At 37.1% G+C, this 24,804-nt stretch overlaps 1 protein-coding gene across 2 annotated transcripts in view; it reads right to left on the reverse strand.

Moving 5' to 3' along the window:
* Positions 1 to 24,804, reverse strand: part of UGP2 (UDP-glucose pyrophosphorylase 2) — a 51,679-nt gene that overhangs the window by 1,811 nt on the left and 25,064 nt on the right. For both annotated transcript variants that reach the window (XM_039887007.1, XM_039887006.1), the window contains exons 4-9: positions 8,264 to 8,449; positions 6,848 to 6,981; positions 5,384 to 5,681; positions 4,030 to 4,227; positions 3,235 to 3,477; positions 290 to 394 (exon numbers count right to left, since the gene is read on the reverse strand). In XM_039887007.1, coding sequence (XP_039742941.1) covers positions 290 to 394; positions 3,235 to 3,477; positions 4,030 to 4,227; positions 5,384 to 5,681; positions 6,848 to 6,981; positions 8,264 to 8,449 — 1,164 coding nt within the window. The remainder of the gene's footprint in view (positions 1 to 289; positions 395 to 3,234; positions 3,478 to 4,029; positions 4,228 to 5,383; positions 5,682 to 6,847; positions 6,982 to 8,263; positions 8,450 to 24,804) is intronic.

The raw sequence follows: 24,804 nt of genomic DNA on the forward strand, positions 1-24,804 counted from the left end.
CTTTTCAATAAAATAGTACCAGTTCAACTATTCATTATTTTTTGCTTTCCATGTGAATGCCATATTCCACAAAATTCCTACATACAACAATTATGATTATATTTTAACTATGTTGCATATCTATGGAAGACAGTATTAATACTAAAAATTGTGGTACTTCATTTTAAAAATGTATTTATATCTTATAAACATCTGGTACAGACTAAAGTATTCCTTTAAATTTAGGACTAGAAAATGAAACCTGTTTTGTAAAGTTATAAGAATTATAATTTTCATTATAACAACACACCTTTAATGAAACATTCTTGCCAAATGTCACATCTCCTGAAACTGTGAGGTGATCCAATTCAAGCATATCTGGTATACTTTCGAATCTCCTTAGATAATCCTGAACCTGAAGGAAAAACAGAAATGTACGAATTGTTTCAAAAACGGGTTAGGGATTAAATTAAAATAGTTTAACTGAATTTAACTATAAAAACATTGTTTATGGCCAAGCTCAGGCCCACTATGGGAAGAACCTATTTGTTAAGCACTCACTATATGCTAGACTCTGTGCAGGAGAGACCAGGAAATAAGAACACTGTCCCTACAAACAAACAATTGACAGTACAGCTGAGCAGATCAGACATTAGAAAAATAAATTAAAGGAAAAAAAAGATAACCAACCAACATGCTAAGCCAGATGAGTAGTTCACATAATCTGGAATTAGTTGGAAAAAGAGAGATCATCATGGTCTAAAGCAAGCTTGACTGGGGTGCTGAGTTTCAGGGATGGGTAGGATTCAGAAGAAATGGAATATATTTCAAGAAGAGCAACTACACAAATTATCATTATAAATGACCACTCTTTGCCTCATTTCTTTATATTTACCAGCAGCAGAAATTGTCCTATATGGCTTTGTTTCCTGTTTTGCCCAGAAAAATAGAAGCAATCAGAAAACTTCTGCTGGCTTTTACCACCACCACCCATTTGCCTCCTCACTCCTTACTCTGTCCTGCGTAGTACTGGAGTTGGGCTGTTTCTACTCCAACTTAAGGCCACCCCTTCTTATGGCCAGTTCAAGAATACTGTCTAACAATTCTTTCTCCCTCTTCAATGTTTTTTCCTCTCTTAATTGCATTCATTCCCATCAATGTATAAACATGTTATAAATTCTCCCATCTTAAAAAAAAAAATCTCAAATTTTACATCCCTTTCTATCTATGGCTCCATTTTTGTTTTTCAAGACAAGATTCTTGAATAAGTTGTCTACATTCATATCTCCAATTTCTCTTCTGTTCTTTTTTTAAAATCTATTCCAGTCAGGCTCCAAAACCTCTATATTGATAAATCCACTGGGGAATTATCATTCCTCTTTCTTGATTCAGCATTAGCATTTGACAAAGATGATCACTCTCTCTCTCTCTTTTCTTGAAACATTTTCTTCATTTTGGCTTTTAGGACACACACATTCATGGTTTTCTACCCAATTCCTCACCTGTAACTCCTCAGTCACCTTGCTGCTTTCTCTCCACCTCATCCCCATCCTCTAAGCCTTGGAGTATCTCAGTGCTCAGTTTTTGGACCACCCACCTCCACCTGCCACTCGCTCCCTAGATGATCCTTATCTTATGGTTTTAAATACAAGCTATAAACTGACAACTCTCAAATTTATGTCTCTCCTAGATCTGTCTTCTAAGCTCTAGACTTACACATTCAACTTCTCCATTTGGAGGTCTAATAAGTACAGTAAAATTTAACTCCCCATCTTGCTCCCCCTAAACCTACTCTACCCATGCCTTACCCCATCTCAGTGAATGGCCATTCCATGCTTCCAGCTGCAAAGGCCAAAAACCCTGGAGTCATCCTTATTCTTCTCTTTCTTACTCTCCTATCTACTCCAACAGCAAATCCTGTAGGTTAATTAGACTTTCAAAATATCAGATTGTCAACATTTTTCACTGCTACCACCTTTTCCTTTTGCCATGATTCCTACAACAGCCTATTCCTTAGTCTCCCTGATTCTACCATCGCTCCCTGATTCACCCTTTGGCTTACAACTCTCCAGTGGCTTCTCATCCACCAGAAAAAAAAAAATCCACATTTTCGATATTCCGTTATTAAGCTCTACACACTCTGGCCTGTTCCCTCTCTCATCAACTATCCATCCTGCCCCCAGTCACTCACTCACTTTGCTTCAGCCATATTGTGCTCTCCAATGTCCCTAAAACATGTTCCTCAGAGCAACTAGCCATTGCCCACTCAGCCCCTGTTCTCAAATTGGGGCAGCTGAAGTTATCTTCTGCATGGTATGGAAGAGGCTAGGGAGAGTGGGAGGAAAGTGGAGGGAGAGTGAGCTAGGTGAAACATGGTTGGCAATTCCATCTCAGCATGTGAGAAGGTGATTCCTCTATCACCAGGATTTTACCAGCCCAACTAGGCTGATGAAAGAGGCACCAAATAATGGGGAGACTCCTAAAAGGCCAGAAACTATCCTGGAAATTCCAGCCCGGCGGCAGGACCCAGAATCATCCCTATCAATATATACGGCAGTATACACATCCACACCAGGTGGCACTACACCACAACCAAGACTAGAATAGACTTGGGTGGCACAGCAAGACTACAGCAAGACTACAAAGGCTCACCCTGTCACTGCATTTACCTCTCAACATTTAAATGTTTTGGATTCCACTTAACGTTAAGGAGGAGTTTTACTATACTTGCCATTCCCCCTCACCGGAATGGTTTTCACCCCAAATACTTGGATAACACACTCATTTTCTCAGTAAGGCTGTCTCCAAACGCCCAGTGCAAAATACCACCACCTCACCTACACATCCTTCCTATTCCTGCTTTTTCTCCATAGCATTTTCCACCATTTGGCATACTATACATTCAATTTATTTTTAGTCAGTTTTATTTACTGCTAAATACCTAGGACCTAGAACAGCGCCCAGCACATGGTAGGGGCTTAATACTTATTAACCTAGAATTAACATTCTCCCACTGATGCAAGCAGGAACAGTCTTTCTTAAAGAGACATAAGATAAAATGTCCTAAATTTTAAACATTCTTTTCTCTATAGCAATCAGGTTTCAGTGGTTGATTCCCTTTAAAAGACATGAAAGATGTAGGAACATGATAGGTCAGCAGTAGATACTGTAATTATATTCCAATTCACATGTGTATCATATTATAATTTAAGAAATACAAATTCACATGTATATCATATCTTTATATTTACATACCTTTGTGAAAGAACTGCCTAATTTAACCAAGGGAACCGTAGGAAATTCCCGCTTTTCACTCATTGTTAAAGATCCTGCATTAAGGCTATAGAGGTTTGACATCACAAGCAAGAGATCTGATGTGGTTTTGACAGGCAGAAAACGGCTTCTAGGAACATTAATACCTAGAGAGTTCTCAAAACTTTTTATGGCAGCCCCTACTGCAGTTTCTAACTGAATGACATTCAGGCCTCCATCCAGAGTCTGTAAGAAAAGGAGAAGGGAAGGAAAGAAACACAGATTTTAGCAACTTAGTTCTGTGTGGGCTAGTTAATATTTAGGGAGTCTTTTCAGAGATTCATCGAAGGAAACAGAATTTTGAGAATTGACATTTATCAAGCACCTACCATAAGCCAGGTACTTATACATGTGATCATTTTCTGGTGTCTTACCTGTTCTGTTCAGTAATATTTTCACTTTATAAAGGACTGAATGTTCAGGAAATTCATGCAAGGAGCCTGTGGCCAAAAGGTCTCTAAGTATCAGAGCAACAGTAAGCAGAGGGAAGTCCTCTACTTTTGTTCCCAGTGCTCTTGCCACTACTAGAGCCCAGGGCCAAGTTCGGGCACCATGGCTTGGTGCACAAAAGGGATGAGTGTAGACTCTGAAAGACAGGGCCAGGAACTAGAGAGAGTGACTTGGCAAAAGGAGTGACCAATGGCATGGACGGTCCAGAGGGAGTGAACAGCGGGTCTGTGTGTAGCCTGCAGTGATCTCAGGAGGCAGGGAGCCTGGTGAGCCAGCGCTTTCGCTTACCTTTGGATTCACGATGATTTCCATGTCAATAGCATTCTGTTCCTGCAGTCTTTTAACTGCAGCAAGAGAGATCCAGAGATTGTTTGTGTTAAATATTTTGAATTTTGATACAGACTTGAACTCATCGACATGTGCTTTTGGCACTTGAGCGATTTCCACCAGTCTCAATTTGCCTTCATACTGAGTGAGTGTCCCACCCTAGAAAGGCAGAGAAGAGCGAGTGAGTGCTTCCACATCTTTCCCAGGCACAGCCAGACCACTGTTATAGCCTATGAATGTTATATAGAAAAGACATGGATAACAAAATTCCCCAGAAATAAAAAGCACTGGCAGTGATGCAATCAGTGATACAAAGCAACATATGTATGAAAGCAGAACGCAAGAAAATAATTTAGGATATCATTTTATACTGTATACCCACCCTCTTGTCCATAATGAAAGCCTGGGGAGTACATCAGTCTTCCTCACTTTCTGAAGGTGTGCTACAGGAACAGCCATTCCTCTTATTCCCAAACCACCATCCATTACTAAAAAACCAGTCCTACCACCTCCAACCCTGCTCTGACTGGCTCTAGGATAAGGGGAGAAAAGGGAAGACAGTGGCACAAGTAGACGAGAAGTGACCCCTGAGTGGCCTCAGCCTAGATGTTCTTACAGTCACAAGGCCATGGCAGTGTGGGAAGTGGGGAGCATTCATGCACATATGAGGGGGACATTTACAAGAGGCACAGAACCCAGCCCAGGGACTGACCATTTTAGTATTCACACACTGCCTACTATTCTTTCTCCCTGTGGGTAATTAGTAAAACCTTGTGTACCATTTTATCAAAAGCTAAGTGTCATCACCACTAAACATAAAAAATTTAAAAACCAAATTTTTGCTTTGCACCAAACAACTGCATTTTTTTTTTGCAACTATAGAGATATTACAGTGATTAAAAATATACAGAAAGACAGACTGTGGAAATAGAGTAAATTTTCATTAAAGGAACAATGAAAAATATATAAGCATCAAACTAGAATATTAAAGGTTTGAGCAAACTTACTTAAAGTTTCCATATGTTTCAGATTTGTTATAAATATATGTGGAATTGTTTTCAGTTAAAATTGCCCATATAGATTATTCGGGAAATAAAGATGACTTTAATACTATTAAATCTGAATTTAGATATAAGTTTTTTCAGACAGAACGTGGGGTACTCTACAGAATACTATTTCATTCTCTTACAGTGATGTTATCAAATGGATAATGTGTTCTGTTTAACACAGAAACTTTCCAATAAAAAAGTTTGAACTATATAACCTATGAAATATGAAGATGTGAATCCCCAAAATGTTCCCTCTCAGTACTTACCTTTACATCTGCACGTGTTTTATTTGTGACTTCCATGACAAATTCACAGGGTTTTCCATTGGGTGGGTTCATGAGATGGTTAAGAATATAAAGATCCACTGTGGCACCCAGATTATCTATGTTAGACACAAAAATGTACTCTTTGCCTTCTCCTATAAAGGTATTGAGCAAACCAGAGTTGTAGAAACTGGAGTAAATATCACCATGACCTGGAGGGTACCAAGCTTCTGTATTTTCCCCTGAGTACGATACATCCTTTGCTACAGGGAGTAAAGATTCTTTATTAATCCTCGGGTACCTTAAAAAAAAAATAGTTCTTTTTTAATATCAACTCTGTAGAGAATTCCGGACCTTCAAGAAAAACAATGCATTTAAAATTAAATAAAGCTTCCCTCCTTTTCAGTCTACAATACTAATTTAATCACAGGTGAATCCATTTTAGAAAATCTCATCTGTTATTGAAAAATCAGTTTCCTAGATAGTAATATTTGCTGCAAAAAATTCTCCATGGTCATACAGATGGGAGGACACTTCATATTTTTAAGATATTAATATGTTTTATGACTCTCCAAGATAGATATAAGAAGTAAATTTTCTCAAACTTATTTGGTTGTAGGATGATTCTTTTCCTTGTAAACCTATTTTGGAAAAGCTGTCCATTCTTACAAACAGATATATTCTGGGCTAGTGCTCTCTTTCTAGAAAATCAACAGCAAGGTAGTGCTCAAGGAGGTCTGCTTCCTCTGCTAGGGAGAACCTATAGGCCTGGCAGTGGGGGAAGGAAGCCAGCCCTATAACAGACTTAAGTGCAACCAGAATGTGGAGGCAGACCACCTGGGACCTACAAAAGTGTCTATGGAAATATGTATTTAAAAAAAAAAAACTAAAAAATTAATGGTACAGCTTTAGAAGTATCCCTTCTGTACACGTTCACATAGATCCGTGTCCATCCTTAAATGGAAGCCTTATTTCCCCAGTTGCCTGACTTTATCACAATTCATCCTCTGAATTCCTTTTTATTTACTCTCCCTTTCCCAAACTAGATCTTCTCATAATTTATTAAATTTGCAAGCCTATATTAGGATGTTAAAGAAATTCTTTCCCATAGGAAAGAAGGTTACCAATACTGTGGAACATGGGTTTTCATAGCCCCACCTGGAACCCAAATATGCCCTCAGAAAGCAAAGGCCTAAAGCTATCCTCAAGTATTCTGAACAAGGACCAGACTAAGCAGATTCTCTTTTAAGGATCAGAGGTTATAGAACCACAGAGTGATTATAATAATCATACTTATTCACAAATGTTCAGACTTTAAAGACATCAGACACTGTGAACATTAGCTTCTGGTGCATATACATCTTGAGGCTGCAGTTTAAACAAGACAAAGAAGTCCTTCCCAGGAGTAATGCCTAGCCTCCCCCACCCTCCCCCCCCCCCTTGGGTTCATCTCTTTACTCCTTGTACCTGCTTTGATTAAAAGTGTAGATTTTCACACGACAATGACTATACTTCTGTAGTATTTTTTTTGTATCTTCATCCGTGTTAAAAGAGTTCATTAGAACAAGAGGAACATCTGTATTGTAGGTTTTGTTCAAATGCTAGGGAGGAAAATGACAATCCGATTACCCGGACTTTTCTTCTGCTTAAAAGTATAAAATTAACTTACTTGTTAATCACAAAATGTCCAGGACACTATCTATATGTAGCCAAATACAGATTTGAACTACTTAGCATAAGCCAGACATTTTTGCTAAGCAATTTGCCATGTACTTGGCTCATTAAATCACAACTCTGAGCCGGAAACTCTTGTCTACATTTTACAGATGGCTAAACTGAGGCCCAGAGAGGTGGCAGGTCAGCTTCAGAGCCAGGACACCTCCTTCCTCACTACAGTCTAACTCTGGAGCTATGTGCCCAGCCACGGTGCCCCACGGCTGCACTGGATGGGCAAGTGCTGACTAAGCATTTAGTCTGTGTCCAGAGCCCTATGGAGATGAAAGGACAAATGTTACAAAGACATGGCTCCTTATTCTCAGGATTATGTCCAGAATTGTGAATCACACCCCAGCTGAAATCTTTTTTCATCTGTAGAAAGAGCTCAGAGGCAACACAGGGTGGAAAGAGCACAGAGTCTTAGAAGTCAGGCTGTCCTATGTTCAAAGTCTGATTCTGCACTTAGAAACTAGGGAACCTAAGGTAAGTAAATCAACCTTTTTATGCCTTGGTTTCCTCATCTATAAAATGGGGATGATGGTAGTACTTATAGCATTGTTGAGAGGACTGAGTCAATTCATGTAAAGAGCTCAGAATAATACTTGGTGTACAGTAAGTGCTGGATAAATGTAGACGCTGCTACAGTTAATGTTGTTGTTACGGCTGCCAGCACTGTATTAGAAACTAGGGATAAAGAGATGAAAAAGACAGGGCCACTGCATCTGAAGAGTTTATGGTCTATGATTAATGATTTTGTCATAAGAGAGAAGCCAAGAACAATTCTTAGCATCCATGGCCTCCAACCAGATATGTGAAATTCTCCCCAGCCTCCCAAAAGGGGGTATAATAAAGCCATATCATTCCAGCTGTGATGATGGCTGCCACTAGAAAGAAAGGGGGGTGGGGGGGTACATAAAAGGAGAATCCTAATAGATCCAGAGAGTTCAGCAACCACAAATTCTATTTAAAGATCAAAAGCTTTTACTTCACCCTAAGGATTTGCCCTTAGGACCACCAAACCTTTTTATATACTAATACAGAGACTAAAAATAGCAAGCTCCCTGATTAGCTCAAAGCCACATCTGTTATTTTATAAGGTAACATTTATAAGCTAAGAACTCAAAACGATTTTAAGCAGCTCATGAGAAAGGCTAAATGTTGACTCACTTCAATTTGCTGAACGGTCAGATCCAAAAAGGTGTTCTCATTCCTCACACCAATCAGACTTTTTGGGCCTTTGCAGCCCATGCTGGTTCCCAGACCGCCATTGAGTTTTACCACCACCAGCTTGTTCAGCACAGAAGATATATTATCAGGTAAGCCCCTGGCCTTTATCTTTTCATAGGGCTGAATCTAAAATTAAAAAAAAAAAAGAATTATGTAAGTAATTCAAACATCTTAAAGGAAATCAATCCCAGGGTTATTTCAAATGGCTTCCTTAAATAGTTTTACTTTCTCTGTGGAAAATTTCAGCTGCATTTTCTATGTCACAGGCCCTTCTGGTTCAAAATAAGTACTTATTGGCAACTACCTTTGAATTCATTTACATTACAATGGAGTATAAGAAGAGGGGAAAAAAAAACAGTCTACAAATATTTAGCTGGTAAGACCATCCAAGTCTCTTAGACTACCTTCAAAAATTCACAATTCCCAATTTGCATCAACATAGCAAATGGATACACAAAACTCATCAAATCTGCAAATATTTCTGTGCACTATGGATCTAGTTCAGTTCTGGAGAAGTATATATATATGATCACACTGTCCCTTCCAAAGGAGGCAGAAACTGAAACCAAAACATTCCTTGCCATTCTCCTCCATTCAGTAGTAAGTTTGTCCTGCAGAAAAGGGTGGCATAGGGTTTTTGTCATACTTCTAGGTATGTACAAGGAAAGAATTCCTTAAGAATTTAACTTTTGGGCATTATTATGTAAAAGATTATATTGGAAAATTAAGTTTTCTCATTGTTCCAACAAATGTCCTCGTAGGGAGGGAAAGGGCAAGAGCTGGTGCTTGAGAGAATCAACCAGACCTCCTCCCTACACCCTTGTCTATTTCTGGGAGCACAGAGCCTTAATCTTCAACTTCTCCCTCATCCAAAAGGAACAATGACACAGTGGAAGCCCATATTCTTTTGTTCAAAGCAGAGGCACAAGCAAGTCTAAACACTTCATAGCAAGAATAAAAGCTTTTTTGAAAAATCACTATATTTTCTAGCCATTTATGGGACTTTTTTGGTTATTTTTCCTTAGAGAAATAGGTCATTCAATGTACTGTTCTGTTATATCATGGTACAGAATAGAAAACAGTTGAGGAGACTGAAAAATAAAACCACATAGTAAGTATTCAGCAAACACTGAGTTGTTTTCATTCTGCCACCTGTAGGTATGTGTGATGCTGTGCATGTGATGAGGTGTGTGTATGTGTGTCATGGGTGAAGTCTGTGATTGGGCAAGGAGTTGATAGGCCCACAGTCCTGTAATTAGGTTGTGGAAGCAAAAATCCCTTTATACTTGGTCAAACATACATGTCTTATGCAGATTCCTGACCACAGAACTCCTGCTGTTAACATGTCTTTTCACAAAAACTAGTCCATGACTCATTTCCTCTACCCCGCAAGATACCATATGAACTGCCAAGTGCAGATAAATATACTTCTTCCTTGGTGTAAATAATAAGGAATAGGAAAGCACTCTTCTCTAAGATTCTCCGCTGGTTATCACCCCAGTTATCACTCATACTGAATTATTTCTTAATGTGGCAAGATTGTCAACCTTCCTGGTAAGTGTCACTAAGTAGTCTTCAGCAGTCACTGATATTCAAAAAGAAGGGCTGGTGACAGAAAAAGACCAGAAGAGTAGATAGCCTTCCAGTGGGTGTTACCTAAATACTGGGTGTTAAACACTTAGAGAAAGCAGGACAGGATGGGGAGACAGGAAAGACCATGCTGGTTGCTCCCCTGGCAGTGCTTGGTCTAGGTTAGGACAACCTATGAATGATAACAATTTGGATGCTTAACACACATGCACAAACTGCCCCTAGCCCAGTTGACTGACTTTCCTTGACGGATGTTTTATTTTGACTCCACTGCTATGAAAGAACATCATTTGTTCAGCATTTCAAAGAAACGTGTAATATCACCTGGGAGAAAAAGTCCAATTTAAGTGTCACACTACTAGAAAAGAGAAGATGACAGAGCTGGAACCTTTTATCACCTGGATATAACATGGTTGCCCCAGCTGTCGAAATCAACCAGTCAGTAAAAGCAGCGTCACTGTGATAGAATGGCCTCAAGCAGTCTGTTACTAGGTTGGGAGAATTTCTTGGGTGCATTATATTTACTCAAGAGTTAGCAAATGGGACAAAGCCAATTATTTTCCAATTATCTTTTAAAAGCTAAGAATTCCCACTTAGTGGTGATGTCTGACCTCCCAGAAAGGAGTCTGTGGAGAGTCTTGGAAAAGAGTGCTTCACATTCTTTACCATTTACAGAGGTCTCACAAGGGTGTGGAAATCAATTTAACTGAAAACCCCTAGTTCATGCATTTGTTTGAGGTAAAATTGTTAGTTCAGAAGCATTTTTTTCCTATTTAATCCTTCTTTGAATATACTTTTTAAAAAATAGAATACATAAAAGCAAAATCTTTTTTCTGAGACAGGACTGTTTTCCAGTTTTACCTAAAATTTTTTCATGGTGAAACATCATACATACAAAAGTTTATAAAATACACACAGTTGAAAGAATAACCTAAATCAAAAAGAATGCTGCCATAACTTAAAAGCCTCCATGTGTCTGTCCATGTGTCTGTCTGTTGGTGGGAATGTAAAAACAGTGAAGATGTTAAGGAAAAAAGTATGGTGGTTCCTGAAAAAAATCAAAAATAGAGTTATTATATGGTTCAGCAACCCCTCTTCTGAGTTTATACCCCAAATAACTGAAAACAGAGTCTCAAAGAGACTCCATAATAGCCAAAAAAGGTAGAAGCAACTCAAATGTCCATCAACAGATGAATGGATAAAACAAAATGTGGTATATATACACAATGGAATTATTATTCAGCCTTAAAAAGGAAAGAAATGCTGACATATACTACAACATGGATAAATCTTGAATACACTAAGTAAAATAAGCCAGTCATAAAAAGATAAATACTTGTATGATTCTATTTATATGAGGCACCTAGTCAGATTCATATAGACAGAAAGTAGAAGAGTGATTACCAGGGGTTGCGGGTAGGGAGAAATGTGGAGTTGTTTAATGGGTACAGAATTTTAGTTTCTCAAGATCCAAGTGTTCTGGAGATTGGCCATGCAACAATGTGAACGTTCTTAACATTACGGAATTGTGTGTTTAAGAATGGTTAAAGATGATTTTTTAAAAAAAAAGATTGTTTCTATACATAATTAGAAAATAAAATTGATTAAAAATGTATCTTTTTTTAATACCATCAAAAACAGCAAGTAACAAATACTTAAGAATAAATCTAACAAAAGATAGGCGAGTGTTCTACATGGAACACTATAAACCATTTTTGAGAAACATTAAAAGACTTAAATTATTCAGAGATGTTTTATCATGTTTACAAATTAAAGACTTACTAGTGTAAAGATGTCAGTTCTTCCCAAACTGATCAATGCAATTCTCATCAAAATCTCAAGAGTATTTTTGTGTGGAAACTGACAGCCAATTTAAAGTGTGTATGAAAACGCAAAGGCCCAAGACACTCTCAAAGTTGGGAGAACCAGCTTTATAACATTCTTCTTTTAAACTGAAGTAAATATGCATAGTATAAAAGTTGCCATTTTAACCATTTTTAAGTGTACACTTTAGTAGTGTTAAGTGTATTAACATTATTGTACAACCAATCTCCAGAACTTTTTTCATCTTGCAAAAGTGGAACTAAATTCATTAAAAAACAAGTCCCCATTCCCTTCTCCACGCAGCCCATGGCAATCACTCTTGTGCTTTTCCTCCCTCTGTTAATCTGAGTACTCTAGGTACCTCATACAAGTGGGATCACACAGAATTTGTCTTTTTGTGTCTTATTTATTTAGCATAACGTTCTCAAGATTCATTTCACTTTCTTTTTTTTTTTTTTTTTAAATGACATATGTTTGAGGATATCACCCAAATAATACAGGCCTTTCCAGAAAAAGGCCCGTGTTTAATAAAGTTTATCTGTGTGTATACACAACAAATCTGGGAGAAGGGGGACTGGTACAAAGGATTGGAATATAGGTACATGTTGACATGCTATGGCAAATGAGCCTCGATGTTAAACAGAATACAAGTTCTGAAGTCTTAGTTTAGTAATCAGAAAACTGATTCTCTTTATTTGAATTTAATAAACATAACAATACACTCTTAATGTAAAATAAAATAAGTAAAAGATTAAAAGGGTGAAAAGAACACTATAAGTGTGACTACTGTTCTAAAAGTATAATTCTAAGAAAATACTGCTCTTCAGATACATGTGAAAACAATGCAGAATGGCAGGACCTGGATTTCAGACCCCGTTCAACACCTGTGTTCTGAATTTACTAGTATCTCTGAGGGATGGGCAGCCTGTCACTCCAAGGCAAAACTTTACAAAAATGTAACCGACGTAAAAAGACAGATCTTTGTATTTAAATATGGAGTCAAAAGATCAACAGGACAGCACTTTTTTCACTGTCACTCTCTAGACATAGTGCTATCCAACAGAACTTCTGCTATTACGGACACGTCTTATAATTTGTGATTAGCTTTCTGTGATTATTGAGCATTTGAAATGTGGCTAACGCAACAAAGGAACTGAACTTTTAATTTTATTTAAAATTAATATAAATCAACACATGTGGCTAGTGACACGTGCAGTTCTAAATGGTCTATTAAAAAAATCAACCAAAGGATTAGAATTATGTTTCAGTTCATTTTAATAAAACTCTGCCAGGATCTTTGGCTCAACATAACCATTTTTCGCTTTAGTAACACCTGACATCACAAGACATTCAACCAAGCACATAAAAAGACGAGCAAGAACCTGATTCTTCCTTATCTTTGTGAATCAACAGTCCATTTATCTAACAATGCATAGTATGACATTGTAATATAACAGAAAACTTTTTACTAAGAATACTTCAGTCTCAGAATTTGACCAAATAATCTGTATTCAGCTTTTGCCTAAGCCTCAGGAAGGCCAAACGCCCACTCCTACACTTGAACCCCAATTCAGGAGTTCTTGAACTCGTGAAAATGTAAGTACCCTTCATATCTTATCATTACAACATCAACTATTCAAGTAAGGCATATTGTTTGGATTAACTGGCAATATCTGAACAGTCTGTTTCAAATAGAGGTAAACATTCTTGATGTAACTTGGACTGAAAAATTTCATGTAACATTAATATTCTACCAAAGTATAAATGCTTATTATTACATGAGTAAAGATGCTGAGTTAATTATTTTTAAAGCTATTAGTTTTGTATACGACGTTTGCAAATATTTCAGTTAAATTTAAACTGGGAAATGAACTGACAGTATACATAAAAAGTGACTATATTAGCTGTCTTTAGAAAGAATATAATTTCCTTTTGACCCCACAAATGTTTATATTTAATTTAAATAATAATATCAGGCAGAATAATGTAAACTGGATACCTTAATTCTAACCTTTAAAGAATTGTTTGATATACTAATATTCATAGCATTAAACAAAGCAAACAAACTATGTTCAGATTTTAGGTATTTAATTCTATTTAGGTCATGAGCCTTCAAGAAAAAATACTAATAGGAATTTTTCACCTCCTGTGAAGATGAATTAAAAACCAAATGTCAACCCTGTTACCTTAAAGTTTCACCAGGAGAAAATAAAATCCTCCAAAATCATGTATATTCATGATAAATCATCTCTGAACCATACACCATAAAGAATATAAAGTTTATGAAAATATTTAGAGAAAACATACATTTTACTCACATTAATCAAACTTTAAAACATGTATTTTATTAGAATGCTTTTAGAAGACAATTCTTTTTGACTGAGTCTATGGAAACTATATAATTTTCTTCTTGTATCCCAGAAACCTATTCTAAGATGGTGATATAAGGTCTCAACATCATAACGATCTGGCCTTCAGCCAGAAGGTGTATTAAGTATACTTTTAGTTTTAATTAAAAATCTCCCCAAGGTAGGTATCTTAAGAACTTGAGTTTAAATTTTAAATTTAATTCTGAATTGCTCTTCAAATATTTGGTATGAAATAAAATGAGCTAATCCAAGCATAACATTAAGTTCCAAAACCAAATCAATAAAAGACTGTTGGGCACAGGCCAAGGCAACTCACAGGTACAAAGACTTGTTTACCATTCCGTTCCCGGAATTCTCTGTCAAGTGCCCCATTTAGAAGCTTCCACCACAAGTTAAGTGGGTAAGGCGTTGCCCTACTTCTACAAATGTCAAGGAACCATGGTTCTTTTTGTAGTGCTTTCAGTAATACCTACTTATCTTGCTACTAATCTTTAAAGCAGCTAATCAAATATAGGCCCCACTGAGGAACTTGACTGTTAACAAAAGGACTCTGAGAAAAACTATGAAGGGAAAGGGAAGAAGAGTCATAAGGTGTGAAATAACAAGGTATGACAAGAGGAGAGCTGTCCAGAGTGGTCAGGTTAGTGTTGCTATTGGAAGCCTCCACTGGAGGTCTTTCACTTGTGTTTGGTGACTTATACCCATCCTCCCCTGCAACCCTGCCCCCTACCACCACACATTCAAATAAAGGTACCAACTGTTTGATTCCAGGAAGCCAGATACTTTCTACGTTATTAAGGGTTAAACTGGGTGGTAAGCACAGCTTTCCATCATGTAAATCATCCTTTATGCCAACAGAAGTTCTCTCTGTTGGCCATGCTGTCCACACCCTTGCCAGAGACCTCACCAAGCAATCCCACAGAACTGTTGAGTTCCACAAGCCAAGGGGATCTGTGTCAGAAAGTTGCCTGGCAACAGCTAAAGTTACACCAGAAACATTTTTTGACCAGCTCTCTGCTTTCCCCTTCTCTGCTTCCTCAGGAGAATGCACAAAGACATCTACTCAGGCAAAGATGGATGATGTTCGGAGACAACAGGGAGTACCATGCACTGTCGGATACCGCCTGATGTTACTCTGACTGAATCACATTAGTCAATTACTAGTGTGATCTTTGTGCTTTCAATCCTAATCACTCCATTTTTCTTTCTCCTAAATCTGAAGAGAGTTCAGTGTTCTAAGAAGACCTCTACAGGAACTAAATATACAGTAGGGCAGTCTCTAAAGGTGAGGTGGTGAAAATCCCATGAGGCTCCCTGCAAAATGTGCAAGGAAGGTGAGGCCACTCATCTTCTCACTGGAATAAAAGAATTGGTCAAATAACCAACTTCCTGGGGCATGAATAAAAGAAAGTAGTTAGCCATCTACTAAAGAATGCGATTTCAACATTTTGCCCTCTAGGATGTCAATTTAGTTTTTCGGCAGAAGCTGAAAGATTTTTTTTTAAAAATCCTTTTAAAAACTGTCTACCATGATCTGTATCCTGCCAAGTCTGTTCTCGACTTAGTTTCTAGTTAGAAGAAAAGCTGAATTCATCACACAGTCATGGACACACTGTTCCCATTAGCAATAGTGTAACCTAGTTCTTGGTAGCATATTTGTGCTATTCCTGGAGACAGTGCCAAACACCCCAAACAAGCTAACAGTACCTGCCCTGTTACAGTTTACAAGGGTATGATTATTTCAATCCGAAAGATTTTTTTTTTTTTTCAACAAAACCAAGTTTGCCGGAAAGAATGATCTGTATAAACAGAAAAATAAGTTTGGAATGACAGCCATACGTACAGGAAGTGTCCCAAGAACATCAGCTTATTCACTCAATCCTTAATGCACAGTGCCCGTGTGCCAAGTTCTATGCCAGGCACCTTTGCATACTGTCTCCTCATTTCACATTTCTAAAAGTAATGATCAAAATCTGGCTTGTTTGAAAGCTCCTACAAATTAATTTAATGACAGAAAAAAATCATACCTAGACCAGAGATTTTTTTTTCATTAAGGGAAAGCTAGCAAATCATGGACATTATCACATCAACAAGCTCACCAACACCCCCTCAGCCACCAAGCTGAGCTAAATTTCTATTTCATGAAGCAAATAAAAGCCATCATCTACAGAGTGCTCTCAACTTTCTGCTACCAGATCCTCAGGACCTTCCTGCAACTCCATCTTTGCTTCTTCCCCTTCCTTCTGGTTACAAGAACTGTCTCCCACCCTAAGACAATCTCTCTACCAGTGCCCATCTCAAGAACCCCATTTCATCAACTGTCAGTCTCATCTTTAGCCTCTCCCCCTCCACTCCTTTCCATCGGCATGAATATATTCAAATATTCGCCATCTAAAAACCAAAGGAAACGGCAACACATACACTCGCTCATCTTTTCCAGCATCCACATCCTTTTTTCCTCCATCTTCTTAGAGGCAAAACTTCTTGAAAAAGTTGCTACATTCACTGCTACTTCCTCACCTCCCTTTCACTCCTTCACCCACTGCCATCTAGTTTTCTCCGTCACTCAATGAACTGCTCTTAACAAGGTCATCAACATCCTCCTAACTGCTAAACCTATCAATAACATCAATAGTTCTTTTACTTGCATTCTCTGCTGCATTTGACACAACTGACTCCTCCCTAAATGTTGAAATGCTCTATTACCCTTGACTTCTGAAACTTCACATTCTATTTACCTCCTCTTTTTACCTGATCCTTTTCAAGCCTATTTTAAGCGGACCTCCTCGTCCCTGGCAACCTGCTCCAATCCCATGGCTTCAATCACTCCTGTCTCAATGGCACCAAGACACACCCCGCAGCTAAGCCAGGAGCCTACTCATAACTCATCCTGTCAGTTTTGCCATCAGTCAGCACCCCGCTCACCAATCATCTGTGTTACTTCAGTGGTCTCTACGGTCTCCTTACTCTTCACCACACAGGTGATGATATTTTAGAAAAGATTTTGAACATGTTTCTCTCCAACATTCACAAAAATAAGACATTGACATGGCATGGCAGAGTTATTAGCTGCCTATCCCAATATCATTTTTCCCTTCCACTTCAGAACCTCAATTTTCACCTGGGTATACCACCATCCCAAATAAAAGACTACATTTCCCAGTCTCCTGTTGTGTCAAAGTTCTGGCCAATGTGATTAACTGGAAGTGAGTTGAAAGATTTCAACAAAGTCTGTCTTTGTTGAAAGGGCAGGGGACGTGGCCTTCTTCTTCCTTCCTGCTGGAGTGGAAAACATGGTAAAATGGAGACATGGTGACTAAAGTTCATTTAGGTGGCCATCTGGGATACCATGAGGAGATATCCTAAGGATTACAGAGTGGCAAGATGGAGAAGCCCAGGCTCCTGATGACCCCAAACTGCCGTACTAGCTCTGGACTGCCTCTGTCTAGATTGATTTTGTTATTTTGAGTTTCGTTAATAAACGTAGCTAAATCTAATCCTAATTGGAAGACATGGTTTTCAAGGTTCTTAATGATTTGGCCCTTTTTGCTTCTACTCTTTCCTCTCCTACTCTCCCTGACACACTGTGCTCCAGGAACACGCTGGGCTCTCTAACGTGCCACATCTCTTGCTTGTAGGCCTCTGAATTTTTCTCATGAAACTTCACTTCACCACTTACCATTTCTTCACCCTCCACATCTCAGGTCAAGACCAGTGATTCTCAGGCTTTATGAATTATCAGGCACTTGTGAAAATCTGAAGTTAATGAATTCTCTTTCAGAAAACTGCAATACCCACCCCCCACCACCACCAACCATTCACAGAATATAAAAATAATCTCTATAAGACATGCAGTTTATTTCTCAGTTAAAGTTAATATGCCATTAAAGCAAAAAGTAAACTTTAACTCTCTCCAAAGTGAATTTCAATGAGGTGGCTTCTGTTTGGTGTGAATAAGATGTTGACACTGTGATGTAGTTTGAGATGGTTACATGTATGCCATCTTTTTGCCATTCTACACATCTGTAAGCTTTGCATTGAAGATGGCCCAGGTTTGAATTTTAGACTCCACTGCTTATTATGGAAAAATTTTTTAACTGCTCTAAGCCTTTTTCATTTACTTCATTAATTTGTCATGATGATAAATGAGATTATACATGTAAAGTGCTAAGCAAAATGTGTGGCCCACAGTAAGAATTTAACGGTTGGCTGGTGTTATCACTACAGCACTGATTCAGACACACTCTCCATCCCACCTCGTATTTTAACGTTTCTGAAACCAGGATGCAGCATACAACCAATGGGATCTTACAATTACCTGGTTGCACTTTTTTTCTTTCTTAGTGATACGTAAAAGGTACAACTTATAATCAATGGCACAAATTTGACAGAACATGGTATTGAATTTCTCTCTCTGTTCCAAGTCACAAAGCAACTTAATGATCTCAGGTGGGAGTTTCACCCAAAGTCTCTCTCCAGTCATGTGTAGCTTGAGGATAGTTTAAGACAGGGGTCAACAAACTGTAGTCTGTGGGATAATCAGGCCTGCCACCTGTTTTCACAAAGTGTTATTGAAACACAGACACTCTCATTAGTTTACATGTCATCTATGGCTGCTTTCATGCTACCCTGGCTGAGCTGAGTAATTATGCCAGAGACTGCAATAGCCTACAAAGGCTAAAGTATTTACTATCTGGACCTTAACAGGAATGGTCTGCCAAACCCTGGTTTAAGACAGTCTTCTGAGATGAGAAAAATGCAAGTTTTATTATATTTCTGCCATTTCGAACTATGCTTCTCTTAAAATGACTCCACACTGCCCAAGGACTTCTCAGGATAGTCACAGAGAACAGGATTTCCCTTAGGCTATGCTGGCTTCTTGCTTCCACTGGCAAGAACACTTACAATCTGCTACCTCAGTTATTAAATTCATAGAACAATCCCCCAGGTGTCTGTATCTTCTCATATCTGTCCAGGAAAGCAAAACAGGGATGTGTAATTGGCAGAACTCTGGCAATTTTCAACAACAGAAAGAAAACCTAAGATTAAAAAAGTCTTTTATCCACTTATATGAGGTACCTAGAGTGGTCAAATTCAGAAAGACGGAAAACAGAACGGTGGTTGCTATGAGGTGGGGGTAGGGGAAAATGGGAGTTGTTTCATGGGTACAAAGTTTGAGTTTTGCAAGATGATAAAGTTCTGGATACTGGCTGCACAACAATGTGAATATATTTAACACTGCTGAAGTGTTAAAAGTGGTCAAGATAGTAAATTTTATGTTATGTGTTTTTATCACAATTAAAAGAATTTTTAAAAATGTTTAAAGTTTTTGTGTGGGTGTATATGTGCAGGCACACATGTATTCCTCAAGGAGTCCCTGAAACACATAGCAAAATCATTACTTCCTTTAGAAGCCTTTTGTGACCCTCATGCCCCAGAGTGAATCTGGTGCAGCCCCCACTTCTTGCTTCAGGTACTACTGGCTTCTACCATAGCAATTACTCCCCTATCTCTAAATTGTTTGTTCAGTGCTCCACATCTGGTAGATGACAAAAACTCCATGAGGGCAGTAACTGCAATATGGTACTCCCCCCTCACCATATCCATTGCCTTTAACTAAGTGCCAGGTTCATTGGTGGCACTCACATATTTGTTGAGTAAATAAGTGAACAAATGAATGGAATGAACAGAGCTATTAATAAATTAAATCTATTCACTGAAAATTATTTCTTGTCTTACTCTGGATAAGGAACTTATTTCTTGTTTTATTAAATACTAAGTTTAAAATAAAAGTGGTTTCATTACTGATTAGAAACCAAATTACAAACACCCATTATTTTAATTCAAGAAAAAAGTATTAAATTAGCATACATTACATACATATTTGACAAAGAAAACCTGAATTTAAGACTTTGCTTTGCATAAAAAGTAATTTTATGGGCCAGAATATTAGTGTAGTAATCACAAACAATCCCTCTATGATAAGTAAGCAAATAAAATGTACAATCACATCATAAACTAAGTTATAAGCTGAGTTTGGAAAAGTACATTTCCTAAGAAAGTTCTTTTTGTCTTCTTCCACATATAAATCAAAAGAACACAAGTACAAAATCAAGTATATATTTCAATTTTGCCAGCTATTAAATCCCACATTTTTGTTTTTTTAAAAAACTAATTTTAATATTGAGTAAATGTGGACTAGAAAACAAAAGGGCAATTTTTCCAGTGGTGGAAAGAATCAATCAGCTGTCCTATTCAAACACTAAGTCCTCACATGTCTAAAAGCAAAAATGTATAAGAAGGGGTGAATAAATAGGTACTTTCAGGCATTAGATTCTCATAGGAGCACTGGTACCTAGTGCCAAAAAGGTTGAGGACGGCTGCTCTAAACAATTACACTCATCAGCACCAATTCAGTAACTCATGCTCAATATCCTTTAATACAATCTTACAATCTGCTATCTCAGTTACAAAAATCAGCCTTAGTAAAAATATCAGCAAGAACTATAACCAGGAGCCAGAATCATAGAAGTCACTTATTTTCATATAGTCTCATGTTGCCCTCTCTGGGGAGCCAAACTTGAGTACTGAGCCTTTTTGTTATATGAAATTAAGGACCATAGCAACTCAAAGTCCAATAACCAATTATTACAAATAAAACAAGTTTGCAATTAAATATTTCAAGCAATAACTAATAGCCAATGAAAAAAATAAAATTTTAAATAAAAATCTAAAATTTTTTTTCATCTGAACTGGCAAATATTTTTAAAAGCAATAACACTCAATGCTTTAATAAATGTAGTGAGACTGACAATAGTTTGTAAGTCTCCACTCAATGTTAACTCTGAGAGGCCTCTCCTATCTGCCTACCCTATCTAAAGTATTACTCCCTTGTTCTCTGTCCCCTGGCCCTTTTTTACTTATAATCATGTCACTTATCACTACTTGAAATTACATTACATATCTTCTATTGTCCACATCTCCACTAGACTGTAAACTAGGAACGAGATGAGAATAGGGCTTTACCGATATGGTCCTCTAATACAGAGCTGGCACTCAAAAAATAGCTGTTGAACCAATAAATTAATATGAGAGTACAAATCAGTATACTCTTTCTGGAAAGCAATTTGAAATATGTAACAAGAAATTTTCAAAAGTTCATATTCTCTAAACAAAACACCCTTTCTGATTATTTTTTCTAAAAACTAAATCAGAGATGTAAAGATTTATATGTAAGTATATTAATCACAGGGCTTTAATAATAGCAGAAAATAAGAATAAACCTACATGTACACTATAGGAGAATCCCCAGTAACACACACTGATACACCTATAAAAACTCCCAACCCTTACGCCCTGTCAAATGTCAAGTGATGAGCTGGATTCATTGTCTTTTCCCCCCTCTATCAAGATATTAAGGAAAAACATTTGATTTCCAAAGTTTTGCCATGCTCAATGATATATGATCAAAGAGCTAATCCTATAATGGTCATCAGCCATCTTTCCTATAATTTCACCTAAGATTTAATATTCCAATGTCAAGGACACTCTGCAAAGACTTACCAGTTCAGTAAACCTTACACCCCATAATGAACACACACCAATCCTTTAAATACCTACACCTCTACACAGTATAAGAATGGACAGCTAATTCTTTCGATAGCTACAATAGTCCTCTGAGACAAGGCCAACCCCTTACATCTATTTTGAGTTTAGTAGATTAAAAAAAAAATCTATGAACATATGTGGAGTTGTCAGTTAAAGACAATTCTACATATATGTAGGGTTTTCACTGTATGGATACCCTTTACTAAAACCCATCAAACAGAATAGTACACCTAACCATTTTCATAATGAAGAGCATTATGTTGTTTATTCTCACTGACCTGTTTAAGACCTTCTGTAATCCTGAAGATTAAAAAATTAGCTAAATTTTATCTCTGTAATAAGGAAAATCTGTTGAGATAGATGAGCTTTATTTATTACAATGAAAATTACAAACTACCAACACATCTAAAATAAGTGAATTATAGGGATATAAGTTATAGTTCATCTACTTGATGGAATATTTTGTTAAAAATAAAAAGCATTATTCACAATCAGAAATGAAATATATATAAATTCAGTATAATGATATTAGAATATATTCATAATCAAAGAGAAATAACAATACATAAATATGAAAGTTATAGAATTTTTGAAAGAAATATCATCTGTATTCTTAATTCTGTTGTTTCTACTGTGCCTACGATAGTACCTGGCATCTAGGAGGTATTTAATAAATGTCTGTTGAACGCATAACAATAACAGCAAACATCTATTAAGTCTTTATCAGAATGCTTGGCGTGTAGTAAATGCTTTAGATACAGTCTCAATAATCTTCACTAAAATCTTACTTTTATTATGTCTATTTTTTATGAGTAAGGAAATTGAGGCTTAAAGCAGTAAAATAACCTTCCCAATGTTACGTGGCTGAGAAGTGATGAAGCTAAGATTTAAAACTCTGGAGTATGTGTTCTTAATCTCACTGCTATTATTGCTAAAATGGAAAAACAAAAAAGTGTTAAATATACTGAAGGCAAAGTGAATTCAGTATGAAGACACAAGTGGTTTTGTAATGGTGGAATATATTAGTATGACACTGAGCATGAGGTAATTTCTCAGACACTGTTGACAAAATATAAGATTGGGAATATTATAGCTCAATGTCATTAAGGTTTTACAACTATGAGAAATTGCTCAATACACATCATCAATGTACAGAAACTAAATGGCAAGAAGGTCAGCTATCCCTAAGAAAAGATATTAAAAAAAAAAAAAAGGAGAGAAAAATTAAAATTAGGAGCCATTTCTCCAATAGTGACTAAGAGCTATAAGAAATCCAAATCACCTTATGTAATTTGGGGTTTAGAATTTAAGAACTTAAAAGCACAGCTACTTCTCATTTGCCTCCAAAAAATACATTCCAACTAGCCTGCTGTAAAGCTAAAGACTTCCTATTTCCTGTGTTTCCCATCATCTTAGTTTGGCCAAACTGATCTGTCCTAATTGACAATGAATTGCAGATATGATCCCTACTAACCTTGTCTACCCTAGTCTTCCACTCATTTCCATTCTTATTCTCTAGTAGTACTATAAAACCATGTTCTTAAAGCACCTTCTACTCTCTCATGCCTTTGAGCTTTTGTACACTGTGTTCTCTTTTTAGACAAACTTACTCTTACTTCAAATCGCAGTTCTAACAGTACCTCTTCATCTCTTTCTTAGGACTTCCCAACTGTCTAGCTGCTCCTTCTCTTGCTACACTTGGTATATACATCAGAAAGCTACTTAGCTAAAACATTCTGGACGGGCAGACAGTTAATTTAAAAATTAAGTTCAAGTATAGAATAATGAAATAGTTTTAGATATATAAACTATTTCAACCTTTTACAAATACATGTACATTTATCTACACAGGTCTTTTCCTTAGACAGGGTATGGATCTGCTGACAAGAACTCTGTGTTGTCTTAATGTAAACCACACCAATAATATACCATCTAACATTTCCAGTTTCCTTTCTTCGAAGTGGACCAAGAACTTAGTCATCTGTGAAACAATGTACATGCAGAAGAATTCTAGACTTCAGCAATTTTCTCTTTCATACTTGTCTCATCCATATCTAATTCAATTGCTGTTTTTGGCTACTCGTCTTTATCTGATTTTCCCCATTCAACTCATTTTTCATATAATAACTTTTTAAAAACCCATTTCATCAGTTTATATAACATTTAATTACATTTGTCATCACAACAAATATAACTGGCATGAGCAGGTTTGGGAACAAGTACTACTGAGTTTTGGTGAGGAAGCCACTCCACTAGTGAGAGAAGAACTTATGATAATAAAGAGTAGACCAAGCATTCAAAGAAAATGAGCACCAGCTAATCTCTCTAGTTAGTGGAAGATGGTTAGTGAAGTGTCTCCAGAACTTCCTCATACCTATTATCCCAATGTACTTCCCAATGTACTACATACATATCTTTGTGCAAACATCTACCCACTAAACCTGAAACTCAAAACTGGTTTACTATTATTGCATGTTGATTCCTTTAGCTCTCTAGACAGTTAGGCAGAGCTTGAGAAAGCAACAGTCCCTCTCCCAGCTAAATAGCCTCTTATATTTACCCCCATACATTTTCTACATATGTCATTACATGGGAAGGTTGGGAAGCATTGTACAAAGTTATGTACTCTTTAATAAGAGCAGCGATTGTCTTTATTTTGCATTCCCAATAATGAAAATAGTGGATATTTGATAAATTTGTAGAATAAAAGTAACAAATAAAGGAGACTTTTATAACTTTGTGTAGTGACTACAGGTAAATCAGAAAGAGACTTCAGCTAGGGAGATGTGACTGCTGCAGAAGAGTCTGGGAAATCAGTCTTTAAGAGTATCTTATTTATTGATGCATTTGTTTTCTCTCTCCCACTAGAATGAAACTTCATGAGTGTTAGGCTCTTGTCTATCTTGTTCACTTGTATCCCAGTGTCTAGATAAAAGCCCACCACACGGTAGCTGCTGAACAAATATTTGTTAAATCTGTTGCTGGAAGAACTTCAAAGAGAAGTGAGGGTATTTTAAGCCCTGAGGGAAGAAGGGCAGCATACTCAACAGTTCTACACAAGATGGAAAAATGATGAAAAAGCCACACTTT

The sequence above is a fragment of the Pteropus medius genome, unplaced genomic scaffold (assembly GCF_902729225.1).
Source record: "Pteropus medius unplaced genomic scaffold, Ma_sr-lr_union100, whole genome shotgun sequence".
In the NCBI taxonomy this organism is placed as follows: Eukaryota; Metazoa; Chordata; class Mammalia; order Chiroptera; family Pteropodidae; genus Pteropus; species Pteropus medius.